This window comes from Myotis yumanensis, unplaced genomic scaffold, assembly GCF_028538775.1.
Source record: "Myotis yumanensis isolate MYYU_CA2020_CCGP unplaced genomic scaffold, mMyoYum1.0.hap1 SCAF_8, whole genome shotgun sequence".
In the NCBI taxonomy this organism is placed as follows: Eukaryota; Metazoa; Chordata; class Mammalia; order Chiroptera; family Vespertilionidae; genus Myotis; species Myotis yumanensis.
The window spans coordinates 6,648,081-6,661,452 of NW_027223759.1; the positions used below are offsets into that span (position 1 = coordinate 6,648,081).

At 45.9% G+C, this 13,372-nt stretch overlaps 1 protein-coding gene across 6 annotated transcripts in view; it reads right to left on the reverse strand.

The window, feature by feature from the left end:
* Positions 1–13,372, reverse strand: part of ANKRD44 (ankyrin repeat domain 44) — a 223,762-nt gene that overhangs the window by 80,599 nt on the left and 129,791 nt on the right. For all 6 annotated transcript variants that reach the window (XM_070421756.1, XM_070421751.1, XM_070421753.1 and 3 more), the window contains exons 8-10: positions 11,737–11,949; positions 7,100–7,178; positions 197–311 (exon numbers count right to left, since the gene is read on the reverse strand). In XM_070421756.1, coding sequence (XP_070277857.1) covers positions 197–311; positions 7,100–7,178; positions 11,737–11,949 — 407 coding nt within the window. The remainder of the gene's footprint in view (positions 1–196; positions 312–7,099; positions 7,179–11,736; positions 11,950–13,372) is intronic.

Here is a 13,372-nt window from a genome sequence, read left to right on the forward strand (position 1 = left end):
TGAAAAAATTAATTTGGTCCTTCCTTACATCTGTTATTAAAAGTCCCTTAATTTCATTCAAATGTAATGTGTCCTTAGCATAATGGTACAGATCCACCTGGAGCTCGATAAACGGGCCTATCTGCCCCACGGCAGAACCCCTTTGGCAGTATCTCCACGCGCGGCAACCATTCCCCCGCATCTGGCGGTCACCTACTTGGCTGTGTCCGCTCCGCTGGTGATTAGGGTGTTAATCAAAAGCTCGTGGCCGTATCTTGCAGCCACGTGGAGTGGAGTGTTGCCATCCTTATCCACGCAGTCGATTTCTCCTCCTGGAAAAGATGTTTTAACACAGGAGACAGCGTAAGGACCCAGGCTGATCTGATGCTACCTTCTCCGCTAGTCACTCGTGGTGATCAGATGTTGGTTTCTCCCCTACTCTGTGCATCTCTCCTTCGAAGCAGAGGAACGCTTTTCCATCTGAAGGAGGGGGATTAGCAAAGCTGCCTGGAGGGAGGTCTGTTAGAAATGCTTCTGGAAAAGCTTTCCATATTGTCATGAGGACCTAACATCTTACAATCAGATCCCTGCGCTGAAGGGACAATATCATCAAATCCTATTCGATGTGATTCTGAAGACATACTCATTTTCTACTGTACCTGCTGAAGTAAAGATCTATGTAGGCCTTATACTAAAGCTAAAGAACCAAGGCGAATAGAGAGTTCAGGAAAATATTTTATGTAGTTTGATTGTCTAATTTAAAATACGATGAGTAAAATAAGTAAAAGCATGAACTGAACTGAAAATATATTTTTAAAAACTATCACATTCATCATCTGTAGTCCAGAATAATATAGTATTTCCTTTGCATTTTGTCTTTTTTCACAACTTTTTCCTTTACTACATTTCTTTTTCCGCTTTTTATATATGTATATGTAAATATGATTAGTCTGTTTTTTCATGTATTTGAGGAACCACTTAAAAATCAGTTAGACATATGACATTTCACTGCTAAGAACAAAGACACGCTCCTACATATCCATAATTCCATCATGATACCCAAGAAATTTAACATTGATATAATTTTATGTAATATACAGTGCATGTTCCAATTTCTCCAATTATACCAAAAATGTGCTTAAGAGCTATTTTAAAAAATTCCAGGATCCGATCTAACATTCTGACAGCATTTGGTTGTCCCGTCTCTTTAGTTTCCTTTAATCTACAAAAATCTTCTTGCCTTTTATTTATTTTTTAGTCTCTCGTGTCACTGACACTTGGGGAGGCCAAGCCAGGCGTCCTGTAGAGTGCTGCATTCTGGAATTGCCTGATGATTTCCTTATTACTAGATTCAGGCTACACATTGTGTCAAGAACACCCCCGAGTTGATGCGCATCCCCCACCCCATCTCCTCAGCAGACACATAAGGACAAGTTATTCCACTACTGGGTGGCGCATCTGAGAAAGTTCTAAAAATGGATGAATGCACAGCAAGGTACTTAGTGCATGCTTCAAAAGTCACAGTTCGATTTTTACAAAGCCCCACTCTCACTTCTATCCCTTCCACTTCATCCTCAACCACATCCTGTAGAAATCACCTGCACTGGTTTGGGTTTATGTTTCCTGTGTTTCTCTGCGAAAATAAGCACCAGACTCTTTCACACCCGGCTCTTTTCCTTTTCACTTAATGACTCCGGGAATTCACCTCCAGATCTTCTTCGTCTCTGTACAGCTTTATGGTTCCCATTCCCCGGATGTACCAGTTCACTGCCCCAGTCTCGTATGGATGAGCATTTAGGTTGTAAATATTATTCTTGCCATTATCAAGAACGCTGTAGTGAATAACCTATGGCTTCGTATTTGTTGAATATATCATCCAGGTAAATTCCTAGAAAGGGGATTTCTAGGTCACAGAGTAAATGAAAGTGTGGTTTTGTTAGATTTGCTAAATTTGCCTCGTTAGGCCCTATGCAATTTTGCAATTTCGGCAGCAAGGTATGTGTGCCTTTACCCCACAGCCTTGTCAAGCTATGAGTACTGTCATGTGATGGGTGAGAACTGGCAGCTCAGTGTAGTTTTCACTTGAATTCCTCTTATCAGGAAAGTTGAGCATCTAGTCATATATTGAAGAACCATTTGTTTATCTTTTCCTATGAACTATTTGTCATTGCCTTTTGCCCATTTTTCTAAGTGTGTGTGTGTGTGTGTGTGTGTGTGTGTGTGTGTGTAAGGGGGTTCTTTTATCCCTTGATTTTCAGGGCTCTTAAAATATTTAAGAGATTACCCATTTATCAGTAATACATGTTGCAAACATTTTCGCCCTGGAATTTCATTTGTCTTTGGTGTGTTACCCTAAAAAATATTTTTGTAATGTACCAATCTTTTATTGTACTTAGATTTTAAGTTGTAGTTAGAAAGGCTTTACCCACATCCTGGCAATAAAGAAATCAACGTGAAAATATCTGCACATCAAATCTTTCTTACTGTGGTACAGTACTTATTTTTAAAAACCAGTTATTCATATCAACTATAATCATTTCTGTAAAAATAAAAGTAATGATTATATATCTTTATACTGTGCATACATATACATTCTTAAATACAGAGAAAAATCTGGAAGTGTCACCAAACTGTCAATAGAAATTCTTGGGATGGCGGTGGGGAGACATATTGGTGAATATCATGGGCAATCTTGTGATTTAACTTTGACAATGAGCATGTCCTAATTTTATAATCAGTTAAAATAAGAAAATAAAATTAGACAGGATCTTCTAGGGACTTAACAGATTGTTTACTATGATCCAAATTTAGAAGCATCCAACTTAGATCAATCATTTTTATGACATGATGTAATCTTGGGAACAGGCAGCCAGCTGGTCTCCATGGATACCTCAGAGCAATCCTGGTACATGTACTTGTCTAAGAACCGCCTACAGAGGTCGGCCTGGAAGGTCTACTCCTGGAGCTGGTCGGGGAGGTGAGGTGGGCAGACCCCCAGGCTGCAGAGAAACCTTCACCCTGAACACACACCGAATCACTCGGGTCCTTCACAGCCAAGAGCCGGCAAACCTTTCTCAACAAATGTGAGAGCTGAGCGTTTACCAGCCTCAACTATGCCAAAAACTGGGTAGAAGAAAGAAGAGTGAAAAATATTGAAAAGGGTGGGAAAGAGGGGCTGAGTCGATAAAGTTTCTTCCAGTTGTTGTGCTATCGTTTAATAAGTCCATTTAAAACTGTAAAAACATAGGTACTTCCACACACGCTTTTATTGTCATTTAAAATACAATTCAAAAAAATAAAATAAAGCACATTTCAAGAAAACATAATTTGGGTAGTTGTTACTCAGAAATGTTTTATATTAAAATAGGACCTCGAGCTGAATGAATTTCCATTTTCCATTCACCCAAACCTTTCCATTTTTACCTGAAGGCCTTTAAGATGTTCTTGGAATGCAAATTAAATGCCTTTGCTATTCATTTAAAGGTTGCAAGTTAAACACTGGTCATCTGTCCTGGATCGTTAGTGAGGAAAAAAAGTATCTGAGTTTAGAAGAACGCACTCGCGCACTCGCCTGAAGCTAGTTCCATCGCACATGCAAGGACGCTCAGCTCACCAAGTTGCCTCAGAAGAACTGTGAGCCAAAAGGTCAAAAACCTCACGATGACTCATCCTAGCCCAGCACTTGACTCTTGCTTTTCAAACTCTATGTATTTGTACAGCTTCCTGAAGAAAACAGCTGCTTTGAACTTTTGCAACCTACTGAGAGGCGTCTGAGCAGCTGCCTGGGGCCAGCGGCTGGACTCAGCGCCTCCTGATTCCCTGGTGGGTTTCGTTCAGGTCCTTCTCCCTCTGCCTGTGACGACAGAGCTTCAGACAACTAACTGCGACTGAACAGCAGAGGCTGTCTTGCTAACCAACTAAAAAAATCAATGGCTGTCTTACCGAAGCTGGATAATTCTGGAAAAACAAAGTGATTGTGAAGAAGAACTAACCCTGACTAGAGAGCAGAGAAATGCCATAGGAAGTCCAACCCCAGAGTGACTGAACAGAACAACAAACACACACAGCATACTCCTCGCAGCCTGCTCGCTGGTCCAGGGGCCAGCACTGTCCCCACGTGGGCCGGCGCTCGGGCCCCCTGGCCCAGCGACCCCTCCGAGGTCCACACAGGCCCTGCGGGTATGAGGGTGAGAGCCTCCGTACTTTCCCAGAAGGAAGCCAACCGACCGGAGGGAAGAACAGAGCTGCTTATTCTCCTCCCTGAGGACACTTTGTAAAATGTCAAATGGAAGCACTCGCAGTTCTCACATGGGGGATGAACGCAAAGAATTCTCAGCTGGGAGGAGAATGAGATCATCCTATCTCAGGGACAACTCACTCCAAATGTAAGAGACTCCTGGACTAAATAGAATTCAAGTCAAAAACAACTTTAATGTCCTTGTTTATCCAGAAAACATGTAAGTATAGTGGTTAAAAATTCAGTCTCTGGCCCGGCCAGCGTGGCTCAGTAGTTGAGCGTCAACCTATGAAGCAGGAGGTCACAGTTCAATTCCCGGTCAGGGCACATGCCCAGTGGGGGGCATGCAGGAGGCAGCCGATCAATGGCTCTCTCTCATTGATGTTTCTATCTCTTTCTCTCCCTCTCCCTTCTTCTCTGAAATCAATAAGAAAAAAAATATATGTTTTAAATTCAGTCTCTGATGTTAGACTGCCTCAGTTTCAATCTCTGTGCCTTCACATACCTGCCAAATATCCCAGCAAAAGCCACGCCCTCTCTGCCTCAATTTCCCCATCTTTGAAATGGAGCTCTTCCTCATGGGGTGATCTGTGTGCACATCTAAGCCAAGCGCCCAGCACAGTGTGAACACTAGACCAAAGGTAGCTTTGGAATTATATATAACTAGAGGCCCGGTGCACAAAATTCGTGCACTCGCTGAGTTCCCTCAACCTGGCCTCTGCCCTCTCGCAGTCCAGGAGCCCTCGGGAGATGTCTGACTGCCAGCTTAGGCCTGCTCCCTCTGAGGAGCAGGCCTAAGCTGGCAGTCAGACATCCTTAGTGCTGCTTCGGAGGCGGGAGAGGCTCCTGCCATCACTGCTGCACTCACCAGCTGTGAGCCCAGCTCAGGGCTTCTGGCTGAGCAGCGCTCCCCCTGTGGGAGCACACTGACCACCGGGGGACAGCTCCTGCATTGAGTGTCTGCCCCCTGGTGGTCAGTGTGCGTCATAGTGACTGGTAGTTCCACTGTTTGGTCGACTTGCATATTAGCCTTTTATTATATAGGATGGACTACATATTCTAGCCCCAAGTCCCCATCATTTGAGACCCCTGGACCCCATCCAGAGCACAAGCAAGATGGCAGGCCAGCCAAGAATGAGACAGGCTCTGAAACAAAGCTCCTCGGTCACAGAGGACAAGAGATGGGGTCCCTATCAGGTCTCATCCCAACTCAGACATCTAGCAAGGATGTGCAGAGAGGGAGTGGAAGTCTTCAGGTCCTCAGGGACGGCTTTTGGAGAAGTCAACGCAGCGCCCCTGTGCCCCGCCCGCTGGGGGGACTGTTGTAAGCAACTAGCATAGCAGAGGGCAGGTGGGTCTGGCCAGGACTCAAAGGAGAAGGCCCGTACGTCTGGCCCACAGGACGCTCATGAGGAGGGCAGAGCTTACAAGGTGAGAAACTACGCTCTCTGGTGTGGTCACTGATGCTTGAAGTGGCTCTAACAGGGAACAAAGCTTTTATGCCACAGAGCTAAGGCCCAGTTCATTTGAATTAATTTTTTAAAAATAATCTATACCAAATTTCTCCCTAGTTTTGTTTATTTTTTAAGGCAGGGGACACTGCTTCTGAGAAATGCAGTGGGGCAAGGAAACTGATCAAAAGAGAGACAGAAGGGTCCCTGCCACCTCCCCTGTCCACGCCCAGCAGAATAAAACCACCAAGGCGGTCCTCTCACTGAAGCGAGTGCCCAAGGCCACATATGTCAATTACAAAGAGCGAGTGTGTGCCGTTAATCTTCATTTTCCCTCCCCGGGCTCAGTGGGGACTGGTTAGGACGGCCTTTCCCCGACCGCCGCCCTGAAATGCTAGACATGCGCTTTGCTTTGCTGCAGGTATTCTGCTTTCTAAGCATCATTTCCCTGGCTGGTCTTCCGTCCAAATGTCAAACGACGGTTTGGTTTTACGACCTGAGTGCCTACGCTCTAACTCAGTGCCACGAATAATTCAAGTGCATGTCATCAAAGTCCTGACAGGTGAGAGAAAAACAGGTCCAAGAAAATTGATGCCAGAACTGCGAGAAGGAGAAATGTGCGTCAGCTAAAGATAGCCGAGGAGCTGCGGGATTCACCCGGAACGTGAACTAAGATCTAGGCTAACCCCAGGGAGGTGGGGGGCTGGGGAGGGGAGGGTTCGTGGTTTTGGTGTGTTTTTTTCAGTTGTCTCTAAGATTTGCTAAGATAACAGACTTGGGCTGTGAAGGTCAAGCCACTCTCGGTGCCGGCCTCCACCCACAATGTGAAGCGACCCTCCCAGGTACTCTGGCTGCAGAGCCAGCCCATTGGTTCACATAGGCCGCTGCTGTAAGCCTGGGGGATTGCTTGATCTTGTGACTTCCCAAGGTCTCTATCGAGCATGTGATTGTTAGGATTCTTCACATCACATACTCACCTGCTTTTTTCCCGGGTCAACTCATTGCTAGCTACCTTTGCCCAAGCAGCCCAATGCGGTTCACCTTAGGGGACGATGGTGAATTCTGAAACTTGAAAATAGCTCCGACTTCCTGCTAGGAAATGTATAGTACTTATTTGTATCAGTTTTTGAGTAAAAGTGCAGGATCTTGAGCCTGTGTAGGTATGTATATGATGTCTAGTTTCAGAACTCACATGTTCTTTGACTGACTGGGAATGGACTGTGAAACTTAGTGGCTTTATGTCGTCCCTCCTGAGCTGGCTGGGGATGTGACGTCTGAGGAAGAGCTTTTAGCAGAGCACGTCAAAGGAAACTGCAAATCCGAGCGCAATGAACTCTAAAAGAGCATCACCTTTCACGTTCAGAAGACTGACGGCCCATCTCACGGGACCAGAACACTGTTCAAATAGGAGGGTGCGGAAGAGGCCTCTTACCGTTCTGAATGAGGGTCTGCGAGCGTGTGAACCTGCCGTGGACGGCTGTCATGTGCAGCGGGCTTTTGCCATCTTTACTCTGAAAAAGAAGGGAGAGGGAAAGAATGGACCAGGGACATGGGTCCGAGACATCCCTACGGACACTGCTGGCGATGTCCTGACAATGTCCATTTAAAATTTTTTTAAGTATAATAAAAAATGAGAAGAGGCAAAAGATAATTTTGAAAGCAAATGATAAAGTGCATGTTATACCTCAAGTTGCTGCATAACATCACATCGTAAAGAAGGCGGGAGAAGTGAATATTTTAGAGAAGAAATGCAAAATATCTAGTTATACTGACAGTTTTTAAACGACTCTGTTTCAAATGGAATAAATCCTCCAAAATGTTCTCATCTCCTGTAACCTACTAGTTGAAGGAAGTTTTCTCCAAGGACTTTTTTTTTTTCAACTTTTGTCTATAGTCCGTGAGAAAAAAAAAAGAAAAAAGACAAATGGTATGTTACCTCGCTTGGCCCTGAGTGACATGGCGTAGCCCAAACTGCTATAAATCACTGCAACTCTCAGGACGAACCTAGAATCCTCCACCATCCCTCCCTCCCAACTCCAGAGGAAAACTCTACCGACTGTTGCAAAAGAGAAAGGCTGAATTCACAGCATCGAGGCATGCAACTGTCCAGCAAACTGCCCCTTTACCCATCACCTGGAAACTGGTGTACTGAATTCATACACCTCTTCATTGTTCAAGATATAAGTGATGGGACTTCCTGACACAGGTTAAGCCAAAACATAAAAAATGCACAGAATCTATATACTGATCATCATTACACCAAATCCCCAAATCCCACACATTTAATTAAGAAATAGTCATTCATAGAATTTCTTAAAATAGTAATCCCCCCCCCAAATTATTAGTTATTTTAAACCAAAGGTATCCTCAACAGAATGCCTTCTTTCATTCAAGTATTGTAATAATAATAATAATAATAATAATAATAAACACACTATGTAATTTTATTTTTCTAAGTCTCAGGGAAAACACTTTTCTTAAGCGTGAGGTTAAGATATGTGGTTTGTGAAATGCAAGTTCATTTTAGTGATGTATCCCATATACTGTTCCTTTAAAATGGCTCTTGGTTTAAAAAATTCTACAGTGGAACACAAATCATTACTTAAAGAAGTGTTTCTCAGAGTGAACCGAGGACTACCTGCGCCTGATCATCGGGTTGCTTGTGATAAATGTGAATTATGTGCCCAAACCCAGGCCCGCCGAGCCGGAATCGGGGCGACGGGAGCCCCACTTGCGACCTGCAGAGCACCCTGCTTTCCACTGTGGGCTGGAACCGCTCGCAGAACCACAGGCTTGAACAGAGGAGTTGACATCTATTCCTCAGAAAGGAAGCAGGGAGCCACGCACAGCCTGGGCCACGGGAGGAGCGCATCAGAGTGGGAGCTGCCTGGCGGTGACAGTTCGCAGGCAGCCGCAGAAAAAGAACTGATAGCTCTTTCCCCGCCTCACAACAGTGTCACCCGAGTCAGAAAGGGCTGAGGAAGAGAGAGGGAAGTCCACCGGAAGGCTTCCTGACAGGGGATTTTTAGAGGACAAGCAGCAGCAATCAGGATAGTGAGGATATGTGGCCACCCCAGCCACGCATGCACAGCTCCCCAAAGCTCTCCGGCTCCACAGCCTGGGCCCTCTGTCGGAGGTGCAGCCAGTTTCAAGCACCGAAACCCTGGGAACCACTTGGGAATAAGGATTTAAAACACCCTCCAGCCCTGCACGCCCCTCCCCGCCCCATGAAAACGTGATGACAGTCCAAGACACCTAGGGAGAGAACAGAAGTTGCAGACTGACATGAACTTGTCCCTAGGTGGCGCTATTTCTTTAAATTTTGCTCTAATGTTGTCTCTTAAATTTAATATGAAAACATAACTAATTCGTGATTCATTAAACACATAAAGCCACGGGTATTTCCGTGTTTAGATGGTATCTTTGTACATATTTAACTGAGCACTTTTCCACGCCTGGAGAACAGCTTAAAGCCTTCCCTGAGGCGTCCCCCCAATCTGGTGGTCACCAAGCAAACTGCGGCCAGTTAGCGGGGACAGAAGCAAGGGCCTGTAGAGTGTTGTCTACCAAGAGGGTCCATTTCAGGGACAGCAGCGCCACACCTGCCGCTCCCTTGGCGTGTGTGTGCCTTTGGTAAAGGGACAAATACATAGGCTGACTGACCAAGGTCAGGAAAACCCAAAGGACAACGTGATGGTCAGCGGTGATGCCCATTCAGGTTTATCCTTGTCGATCTTTGCCCGGGTTCGCCTACCACTGAGTCCAGGCCGTTGCTGACTATCCTTTTCTCACAGGGAGATGGGTGGCAGGGGGGCGGGGAGGTGACGGAAGCATTACAAGTCACTTTAGGGCAGTTTTGTTCATATGGTATGAACTTCAAAAAGCCCTTGACCACCAATGAAGGTCAAAAGGACACTACTTTGTAGCTCGCCTTGCGAGCTGGAACTCGGAGTCCTCGGGCTGAGAGGAGGGGCCCTGCCTGAGACAGGGTGCACAAGGGGGCTGGCCGTGGCTGCTGATGTTCTGAGAACCTCCAAGATGAAAGATCCCTGCATGCTCGAAGGAGAGGTCATGCGCAGTTCCTCTGCTTATTCACAGCTTTGCTTTTCCAAATCTTATTCTGAATGTCTAGGCTCCCTCCGATTTCCAGATGCATTTTCCCATCAGATTGAGGGCTCGGAAAATTTTATTTGGGGGATTTATTTCATTAAGCAAAAAGCTCTTCTACTGGCTCAGAGTGAGTCATAAATCATGAAGAAAAACGAATTGAGGATTAAGGATATTTTGTGACAAATCTGAATACTCTTTCGGGGCAGAATTCAGCACCATCTGAGGAAGATTGATCCTTGGCCTAAGGGAGTGTTTCCCTCTTCTTGACCCTTTTCCTCAGAAATCCGTTCATTCTCTTCCTCCGCTCCTAATGCCGCCCTTCCTCATCCTCCAACTCCTCACAAAACCTTCCCTAAACACACAGACATTCTCCTCCCCGGGAACCTGCAGGCTTTGTGCTCTTTGTGGAATACATGCTGCCTCCCAGAGTCACCAGCTCAGTGTCCTACTAAAGGCCAATAGCGCCTCTAGAACACAACACTAAGGTCAGCAGGGGGAGGGGGCCAGATAGAGCCAGAAACCCCAAAGGGCTTCCTAAGTCAATGGAAGAACCTTCGATGGATTGCTGTATGAGCCTTTGATGGATTGCTGTATGAAGTATTATGTCTTATTTTATCACAAATAAACTAATATTACAAGGTCAAAGCCACGGTCAATCTAAGCAAAATGAGGGATTGTCAAGTGCACGCAGGACACATATCCTTCCTCCTCTTTCAATATTCTTGCCATTGCCCTTGAAGACATTGCTTTTAGTGTTTTGTGAGGATGGAGGAAAACAGAGTGAACGCGTGGGTGGGTATTGGCCATATTTCAGTATGTGATTTCCCTCAAGCTTTAGAAAATCTAAACAAATACAAACTGTCTTGCAATCTACAAACACTTTCAAAAGCCAGGGAGCAACGTGGTAGAGAGAGATAACCACTTCAATTAGAAAGCTACCTCCAGAGTCAGACAGAATGGCTCTACGGAAATGTCAGAGGATCTATGATCCCAGAAGCCATCTGGAATAGCTAAGGGGGGCCCGAGAGAAGGAGGAAACCAAGAGGATGTAGACAGAGTGGATGTAGGGAGATTGAGGGGAAAGGCTAGATTTAATTCAAAATCCCACCGGCATAGGTTTGAGAACACATAAACCCAAGTCTCAGGTTTTAAAAATGCTATTTCCTATATTCTACTGATGATTAGCAGTCCACAGGAAAAGTTAATATTAAATCTAATAACTATGCTTCCATGTCTCTTTTATGGGGAAAAGAAGGCTGCCATAAACCGATGCTCCATACACAGCTGAAGCCCTGTCCAATGGGAACTGCCACTGTCAGTGACCGGGGAGCAGTAGGTAGGTGTGTCCTTCTAGCCCCGGGATAAGCACAGAGAGTATCAGTCACATGTTTACAGAGGTGACTGAAAACCTTTGAATTAATTGAATGGAGGTTGGTGAAAAGAGAAACTTCATTTAATTTCAATAATTTTTCTTTCTTTGGGGGCTTTAAGGGTGTCCCTCAGACACCAGGATGGCAATGTCCACAAGCCTAGGGACATTGAAGGTCTGGCCACCTGTTAGCCTCCCACCAGCACACTCTCCGACTTCAATCCCACACTCCCACACGATGACTCTCCCCCCACCTTGGGCTACAGTTCCTTGATCTCTTCAATGCCCTCAAAGACCTTCCTCTTACCTCCACTTAGGACCTGGATGGTCTCTGTTTACAAGATCTAGAACTCTGACATTCTCTTCAGCTATTCTACTTTTCCATTATTACCTGCTTTTCTTCACGAAGACTCTACACTCCCCTCCACTTCCTTCCTTTTCTCTAACTCTTTCTTTTTTCTTTTATAATTGATTTTAGAGGAAGGGAGGGAGGAAGGGAGAGGGATAAGGGGGGAGAAAGGGGGAGAGAGAGAGAGAGAGAGAGAGAGAGAGAGAGAGAGAGAGAAAGAAAGACACTAAGAGTGCCATACCTGGATGTTAACATCCGCCCCGTTGTTGACTAACAGCTCAAGACACAAAGCACCGTGGGTGGAGGCAGCAGCAAAATGCAAAGGGGTGAAGCCACTGTTGTTGGGCTGGTTCACGTTAGCACCGTAGTCGGTCAGCTCGTTGACGACAGCGTCCTGCCCGTTGTAGCAGGCCAGGTGGAGCGCCGTGTTCCCATAGACGTTGATTTCATCGATCTGCAAATGAGTGTGGGACGGGGGATTAAAGTCCCTGCAGCCAATTCACCCCATTTCCCACAAAAAAACCTAACGGCTGTGCCAGAGAAAGAAAACGTCCATGTGTCAACGTAATTGTTCAGCGCTTACTCCTGCCCATCGTGGTCATCCTGGACATGCTTGTCACCGGAGGTAAAGAGCAGCAGAAAGGGGGTGTGACAAACAGTGAACTGGGGAGGAAGAGTGAGTGAGAGGTTTCAACTAGTGGTCAGACAGTTGTGGGCTATGGAAGGGATTAACAAGTGAAGGGCAAAGCTGCCTGGAATGCCAGAGGAGAAGTGAATCAGGGGAGTGAAAAAGAAGCCTGGTCAGCTGGCGTGGCTCAATGGTTGAGAGTCAACCTATGAACCAGGAGGTCACGGTTCGATTCCCAGTCACGGCACATGCCCGGGTTGTGGGTTCGATCGCTAGTGTGGGGCGTGTAGAAGGTAGCTAATCAATGATTCTCTCTCATCACTGATGTTTCTATCTCTCTCTCCCTCTCCTTCCTCTCTGAAATCAATAATAGTATTTTTAAAAAGAAGAAGAAAGAAGTCTGAAACTCACAGTGAACCGGAAGCAAAGGAGTGGGAGGTGCACAGGGAGGTGCTGTAGAGCTGGAGCTCAGAAGTGGGGCTCAGAGGCCACCCTGGGTGTGGCTGCCGCCTGACACCTCACAAGGCCGCATCCTATAGCAGGACCATGAAGCTGGCCTGGGTTAGGCCATGGCTCTGTCTTCCTGCCCCGCTTGCTGGGTTTCACCCTCAGGGTCTCAGTTTTGCAACTTGGTTTTCCTTTCCTGCTCTGCTACCTTCAGGGTCTGGGCTGACCTCTCCAGCTCAGCACTGAACCCTTCTGCTGCTGTCCTGCCACTCCCTCATTTCTGCTCGTAAGCCACCAGGTAGAAGGCCAGATTCCGAAGGTGGGATGGGGAGTCCTAGCCAGTCTTTAAAATTGACTGGTTAATGCGTATTTTATACATATAAAACTATTTCTCTATCTATTGTGACACAGAAAGTTAGTCTGTTTCTGGTTTTCCGGTAATTAGATGCCCCCATTGCCCTCCACCAGTTAGTTGCCCATTGAAACTCAAAGACAGGGTACTAGTAAGAAGGGTATTTTTCCTCTTGAGTTAAAATGGAAACAGGATTTAGTCCTGGACGGGTAGCTCAGTTAGTTAGAGCATTTTCCCGATACGCCAAAGTTGTGGGTTCCATCCCCCGTCAGGGCACATACAAGAATTAACCAATCCTAAATAATAAAAGCCTAATATGCTAAGTGTCCGGTCGTCTGGTAGGCCATTCAACCAATCAAAGCATAATATGCGAATGATATACTAAAGTCGCTCGACCGCTCACTATGACATGCACTCACCACCAGGGGGCAGACAGTCGACCATTTGACC